General features: G+C 33.5%; 1 protein-coding gene and 1 long non-coding RNA gene across 2 annotated transcripts; one reads left to right on the top strand and one right to left on the bottom strand.

Annotated features, from left to right (window-relative positions):
* The first annotated feature begins 411 nt into the window (after positions 1 to 411).
* Positions 412 to 5,079, top strand: LOC131004444 (E3 ubiquitin-protein ligase RGLG2-like). Its single transcript, XM_057931142.1, has 12 exons — positions 412 to 620; positions 1,576 to 1,812; positions 2,319 to 2,403; positions 2,480 to 2,620; positions 2,716 to 2,829; positions 2,910 to 3,007; positions 3,291 to 3,370; positions 3,476 to 3,581; positions 3,673 to 3,800; positions 3,899 to 4,079; positions 4,588 to 4,644; positions 4,747 to 5,079. The coding sequence occupies exons 2-12, from the start codon at positions 1,588 to 1,590 to the stop codon at positions 4,825 to 4,827; spliced, it is 1,296 nt and encodes a 431-aa protein (XP_057787125.1). The 5' UTR covers positions 412 to 620; positions 1,576 to 1,587; the 3' UTR covers positions 4,828 to 5,079.
* A 679-nt stretch (positions 5,080 to 5,758) lies between these two features.
* Positions 5,759 to 6,484, bottom strand: LOC131004454 (uncharacterized). Its single transcript, XR_009095021.1, has 2 exons — positions 6,307 to 6,484; positions 5,759 to 6,160 (listed from the first exon to the last, which is right to left on the bottom strand). It is a non-coding gene; the product is annotated as an uncharacterized LOC131004454 (long non-coding RNA).
* Between the last annotated feature and the right edge of the window lie 697 nt (positions 6,485 to 7,181).

Below are 7,181 nucleotides of genomic sequence, written 5' to 3'. Positions count from 1 at the left end.
TTTATTAATTTAACTATAAAATCTAACTATCTAACTATTTTTTTTTAAGTTTTAAAAATTATAATTCTAAATAAAGTTATAACGTGTAAAAATAAATGATAAATAATATTTAAATTAAATAAATATATGTATGTATCAATTCATTGTGACTGATATTCTTAGAGATTATGACCGATATTATTAGAGATTATGATGATGATAAAGCTAAAGATAATTCAATAATATGTTTATATAATAAATTATCATAATATTCATAAGTGTTATATTCTAACAATTATTAATAATTTATAATATTAATAAGATCTATATATTTATAAAGGGATTCTCTAAAAATTTAATATTATTTTATTAAAATTAATTATTTTTTAACCTGATCTAAACCGGGCAAAGAGGTGTGGAGTACTCTATTTAACTAAGCAACAGGTTAATAAAAAATCACGTGCGACTTTATACGACAAAAAACTTTCACAATCCCACCAACTGGTGTAGTTTAATCCTCTCTCTCTCTCTCTCTCTCTCTCTCTCTCTTCACGGTCACTCAAATGCACAGAGTTTAGAGTGTTGTTTCCCATCTTCTCAGAGCCAGCCAATGCTGAAAATGCAGAGAGTTTCTTAACGAGGTGAGGAAGATCTCTACTAGAATGGAACGGATGTAAAAACGTTTATAGCTTTCTTTCTTTTTGATTTTTTTCTGGCCGTTTCGAATCTTCTGCTAATTAATCCAGATGGGTTTGTTTTTCTGTAATATATATTGACAAATTCTTTTTTGAATTCTACCGTCGTATTTCCGTTTTTATGTTCGGTTATCTATACTTTTTTTTCTCTAATAATTTTCCATGATTATTTTACATTGAAAAGATTTTGATATGTTCAGATGCAGTAAGAATGAGCTGATTCTAGAGCTTAAAAATTTCCATACTGGTTTTTGTATGCCAAAAATTTTCTGGTATGCTTGTATATGTTCTATTAAATAGAAGACTCAATCTTGGAGTAAGAATTATATTAGGTATTCAAATCTATTTCAGTCGGAAGAATTATTGGTTTCTCCCATGATTCTTCTTTTGGTGGGGGATTTTGATTTTTTATGATTCTGCTAGAATTCATGTGCGCTCTTATTATTTTTGCTGGTAAATTGGACTTTGTAAAGATGTGGGTTGAAATGCTACTGAAGAAATTTACCTTTTATTTAATTTATCAAGGAAGCGTGTTTTGTAGTCAATGGCAACGGTTGTCTTATTTGTATAAGTTCAAGTATATTTCCTTTTTTTTAATCATCTACTATCTGAATCTCACATGTTCCTTTCATAGAGAAATTCTTGATGTAAAAATGAGCCTAATAAAAATCCCAATTGGACTAGACGTTCGAGCCAAGTGTAGTTGCATCGATGCCTAGTTGGATGGGTATAATATGAAGTTTAGATTGCGCTAGATATTGAAGTCAGGTTTCAGGAGACCAAGAGAGTAATGCTAAATATTAGTTTGATAAAAAACTATGATACATGCTTATGTTGTATTGGTGCGCAAAATGAATTTTCTGTTCGAGTACATTGTTTCAATGAAAGAGTAACTTTTTAGGTTCAAGAGCTAATGGGTGCCAAGAATTCGAAAAGGTCAATCTCAGGTCGGTACTCATCTTATGCATCCAGTTCGAATTCATGGAGCCATCATGCCTATCCGCAGTCATCATATCCTCAGCCTAATCACAGCTATGCTCCTCCAACTCCAAGCTACGGTGATCCACCCCCGGAATCTAAGAGAAGGTTGGAGAGGAAGTACTCGAGAATAGATGACAATTACAATAACATAGATCAGGTACAACTGTTCTTGCATATCCTTGTATCAAAGTAATCGAATCAGTTTATGTATATCTGAATTTTTAAATTTAGAAGTAACTGAAACAAGGAAGATGGAAGGAAAGACTTTTTACACATGGTTATATTAAATGATGTACGAGATAATGGAGGTGGATATTCAACATAAGACTCTTCTTCCTTTTTCCTGATTGTTACTTGCTGTCTTGAATCTTGATAGGTCTAATGCATTTTGTAATCTGGCAATATTGTCCTGCTGCATGTAATATACCAAAATATTAGGAAAGCATGTCAAAGCTTCAGTAAATTAGTTGCCTAATGTTGCAGTACAGGTTCAATGTGGCCAGCAAATACATTTGATAGATTTCCTTTTTTGTTTGTACAATAATGGTGGACATCAATCGGCTTTTATAAATAACTTTGTCCTGTTATGTTATGTACTTTCTGAATGGTTTCTAGAAGTAATTTATCGAATGACTCTGCTCAATGATTTATCGGTTGCTGTAGGTTACCGATGCCCTTGCACGTGCTGGTCTGGAATCCTCAAATTTAATTGTTGGTATTGATTTCACAAAGAGCAATGAGTGGACTGGTATTGTCAGTTCTCCCTGGCAATAAAAGTTTTGGAAGTAAATCAGTTGGTTTATTGCAATTTCATTGGGTCTCAGGTGCCAGGTCTTTTCATAGGAGAAGTTTGCACCACATCGGAGATGAGCAAAATCCCTATGAACAAGCCATATCAATCATCGGAAGAACACTATCCAAATTTGATGAAGACAATTTGATTCCCTGCTTTGGATTTGGAGATGGTATATCCTCCAGAGTCTGATTGTTTTTGAGTTCTGACACCCTGCAGCATTAAAATTGGTCTTGATCTTATTATTATTATTATAATATTTGACAGCTTCAACACATGACCAAGAAGTCTTCAGCTTCTTCCCCGATGAGAGATTTTGTGAGGGTTTTGAGGAAGTAATGTCACGATATAGAGAACTGGTTCCCCAATTACGACTTGCAGGTTGATGTCCGAGTCTTTTGATTTAAACCTTTTGCTGAATGGTCTTTCTGGGTACAAATGTTTCTTTTTCTTCTCTACAGGGCCGACATCTTTTGCTCCTGTCATTGAAATGGCTATAACTATTGTGGAACAAAGCGGTGGCCAGTACCATGTTTTAGTGATTATAGCTGATGGGCAGGTAAATATTCTACCGAGAAAAAAAGAAATAGATTACTGGTCCTTGTTGATGTCATTATCTAAATGATCTATATCTATGTCCATGAAAAGCGGTATAAATTGGGATTTTCATCGAAATGTTTGGGTCTTTGTGTTTATAAAGAGTTTGTTTTTGGCCGTAGTCTTGTTTATAAATGTTTTCAAAATCAAGTGATCTTGTATAATTTCCACCAAATGCAACAACTCGCATATAGATGTCTAGATTTCTGAATTTTTATTTAGATTCCTATTTCATCTAATGATAGGTCACAAGAAGTGTCGACACTGATCGTGGCCAGTTAAGTCCCCAAGAGAAGAAAACGGTTGATGCAATTGTCAAAGCGAGGTACTTTTACTGCTTAGTTAAACGACATACGAGCAATTGTCTTAATTTTAATAACGATTTGAACCAAGTTAGGTCTTTTGTCTTGCTCTATTGTTTATTTTACAGCGAGTACCCCTTGTCGATAATATTAGTGGGTGTTGGAGACGGGCCTTGGGATATGATGAGGGAATTCGACGATAATATTCCTGCTCGTGCCTTCGACAATTTTCAGGTAGATTAACCTCATGCAACTCTCTCTTGATGACAATTTTTCTGAAAAAATTAACATATTGTGTTATGTTTACTTATTCTGGTAAGTGTAGTTTGTAAACTTCACAGAAATTATGTCGAAAAATATGGATCCTCCCCGGAAAGAGGCTGAGTTTGCACTTTCAGCTTTGATGGAAATACCTTCTCAATACAAAGCAACACTGGAGCTCAACATTCTTGGGTTTGTCTTAATTCATGAGCACTCTATTTAGTTACTTATTTTCCGTCCCTTTGTGGAATTCTCGTTGCGATCTCTTACTATAATCGAAACGTGGCCAGTGCTTCAAGAGGGAAAGGTGTAGATCGGGTTCCTCTGCCTCCTCCTCTGTACGGTGCAGCTTCTTTCTCCTCACCAAAACCTTCCCGTTCAAACAGTTTCCAGCCAAGTGCACCTTCTTCTAGCGCACGCGAACCAATTTCTAGAACCAGCCAATCTGGAAGCCATGCTTCCGAGAACCATGTAAGAAACCCATATTTGTCCATTATTCTTTTGGAAATGAATTTGATATATTTAAGAGGAGGGTGTTTGACTAAGCTTATTTTAAAGAGCTTATAAGCTCCAACTTCTTATAAGATCTTTTAAAAGCTTATAATCTCTCAAGAGCTTTTAAATTGTCAAAATGTTTGGATAATTGAGATTATAAGTTAGAGAGCGAATTGTAAGTTAGAGACAGAAAATAGAAGAGAGAAAATTGGTGGTAGGATTATTTTTATAAAATGATTGTTGCCTAAAATATGTATTAAAAAGTAGTTGGGATTGAAGAGCTTATATTTTAGGAATCTTATAAGCTGTTGGAGCTAATTTTTGCAATTTATAAGTTGTTTAGAAGCTTATTTTGCCAAACACTTCTCAACAGTTTATAAACTCCTAAGCATCTTATAAGCTGTTTTGAAGAGCTTATAAACTCAGCCAAACGCCTCCTAAGTGCTATGCATGAGCCATAAACTTCAATTCTTTATCGTCGCAGCTCTGTCCAATTTGCATCACCGAACCAAAGGATATGGCATTTGGCTGTGGACACCAGGTACCAAAATTGCTCGTTTTTTGTTACTTATGTCGAACAAGATACAATTAATGTATATAAGCATCCTTGATTCTTTCTTCGTTGCTCTCTTGTGTCGAACAGACGTGCTGTGAATGCGGGCAAGACCTCTCGTCATGCCCGATTTGTCGGATGCCGATTCAGACGAGGATAAAGCTCTACTAAATACGATCACTCAGTTGCTTCATCTCTCTCCAATGTAGAGATCTCAGTGAAGAAATCTGCAAGTTGTCGTCTGAAGCTTTTGGCCCCTGCACATCTACGTCGGTGTGAAACCTAGTTTATTATAGACGAGATATAAGATTAATTTCTTCAGCATTAATTATCTTTGTACATATGCTTCAATATTATTTTTTACGAATAAGAATTCTGTTTTGTTTTCGTTGAAGTAATGCTATTATGACGAAATTTGGAGTATACTTGTTTTAAATCTATTGCTTTTATTACGAGGACTGAATAAGAATTCAACACTATAGTCAGATCAACAAAGAAAAGTTCGAACAAATCACTATGAAAAAGTTCAACTTAAAAGTTTTTTAGCGGCTGTACTTAAGCATAAGCTAGCGAACAATGAAATAGATTATTGTAAGAGGTGGTTTATTTGGATGGGTTGGAATTTTGGGATATTTCACGATTTTTTTTATAATTTTGATAATTTGTGACAATTTTATTTGATCCATATTCAATTAAAAGAGTATAATTTAATAAATCTTAAATGAAAATATTAGAAAAATCCTTGTGATGAGGATAAACAATACTTAATTATATGTCTTATAAAATATGAAAAGTAAATAGGTAGGATTAGGGAAATCCTTGTGACGAAGATAAAAACATTCAGTTATCTTATTAATCATGAAAAGTAAATGTTCCAAACGAGCATGTGTTGGTCTATGGTGGTCAAATATCTCATGTTCGAATCCAACGTCATGTGATTTTTAAAATTATTCATTCATTTTCTAATAATAATAATAATAATAATAATAATAATAATAATAATAATAATAAACGTCGCCTAATAGAACTATAAAATCTCAGCTCGTAGCGGCTGCAAATAGTTAGGGTTTACTCGTCAAACTCCCCCTCTAAACATACGCGATTCAGCCACAATTATATGTATATGTATATATAGTAAATAACCATTATGATTGGTTAAATTACACAGCACTAGTCTACACCCACATTCCAACTTTCAACATAGAAGAAGAAGAAAGTACATAAAAGATGATTGCATTAATGCAATTGGACAGGGTGTGAGCACCACCAAAGAACCAAACCACAGAAAATCAAAGCCAGTGGGATTAAATGAACAGCTTTCTCTCCGGCCGAAGGCTTTATCTTCGACGAGCCGTCAGAAACCACATATTCATCATCGTATTCTGCTAACAGATTCTGGTTCGAATCGAAACCTTTCAATGCAGATGATGGGAAGTTCACCAAGAATTCCTCCGAGGATCGAGCAGCCGAATGACTCGCCGATCGATGCATATCTTCCACGAACCTATTATTCGACATGTAAAATGTATAATGAGTGAATATATATATATATATATATATATTTATAAGAATGAAGATTTTGTGTACATGATTATGAAAAGAAGTTAGAGAGATGAGAAAATCATATATAGCGGTGGCAAAAGTAAGCACCTTTGCTTCTTCTTCTTTGTGTGCTTCTTTTATTTCTGACTGAGTTGTGAAATGTGAAGAGCAAGAAAAGTGGTTTTGGATTTGTGGGGGATTGGTTTCTGACTTTTGATATTGTAATGGGATTTTGAGGCTTGAGAGAGTCAACTTGTGAAGCAAATAAAGGGAGGTTGCATGTGATGAAGAAATGCTTTTTAAGTATGATGTGTGTGTGTGTGCATAGATATATATAGTATATATTCATTATTTGGGATTCTGTATATATATAGCTGGATTTGGATTTGCAGTGGGGATTATCTTCATAAATAAGATTTATACGTTTTTATTTCGGTATGATCCGTGTTTGGTTGAGTTTATAGGTTATAAGTGTTTTAATCAAGCTTATAGTTGTTTTAGGATTATATAATTAAGCTCAATATTAATCGCTCTTAATTACAACTAATTTTAAAAACGAACCATTAATTACTTCCAAACTTAGTTTTTTAAGTATGATAAATATGTTGGTTTAGAGAAAGGTAAGGTATCGTTTTTTTTAAAGAAGATATTTGATACATAAGAAAATTGTATATGCAACAGATGCTTTAATTTTCAACTTGTGATATAGAAACTAGGTTTTTAAAATAACTAAGCTTATTCAAATACAATGTTATTGTGTATTGGGAGAATTACGATAAGAGACGAATATAATTTAAAATTTGTACATATATATAAACACAGTGTATGTTTTTGTTTATAATTTATTTTATGATATTATTACGATCATATTCAATGGCATATTGCATAATGCATAATGCATTTACGGGTGGTAGGATTTCGATTTTCGATAGCTTATTTCCTTTTCTTGGTTGGTTTTATATGGGAGGTGTTTATATATGTTT

The sequence above is a fragment of the Salvia miltiorrhiza genome, unplaced genomic scaffold (assembly GCF_028751815.1).
Source record: "Salvia miltiorrhiza cultivar Shanhuang (shh) unplaced genomic scaffold, IMPLAD_Smil_shh original_scaffold_399, whole genome shotgun sequence".
NCBI classification, from domain to species: domain Eukaryota; kingdom Viridiplantae; phylum Streptophyta; class Magnoliopsida; order Lamiales; family Lamiaceae; genus Salvia; species Salvia miltiorrhiza.
Note: the sequence above shows the minus strand (reverse complement) of the source record. Positions and strands in the feature narration are given on the sequence as shown.

Excerpts from the sequence above, each read along its gene's own strand:
- LOC131004444 (XM_057931142.1), top strand. The coding sequence starts at position 1,588 with ATGGGTGCCAAGAATTCGAAAAGGTCAATCTCAGGTCGGTACTCATCT. Across the intron at positions 2,404-2,479 it reads AAAGAGCAATGAGTGGACTG|GTGCCAGGTCTTTTCATAGG; the intron begins GTATTGTCAGTT and ends ATTGGGTCTCAG. Across the intron at positions 2,830-2,909 it reads TCCCCAATTACGACTTGCAG|GGCCGACATCTTTTGCTCCT; the intron begins GTTGATGTCCGA and ends TCTTCTCTACAG.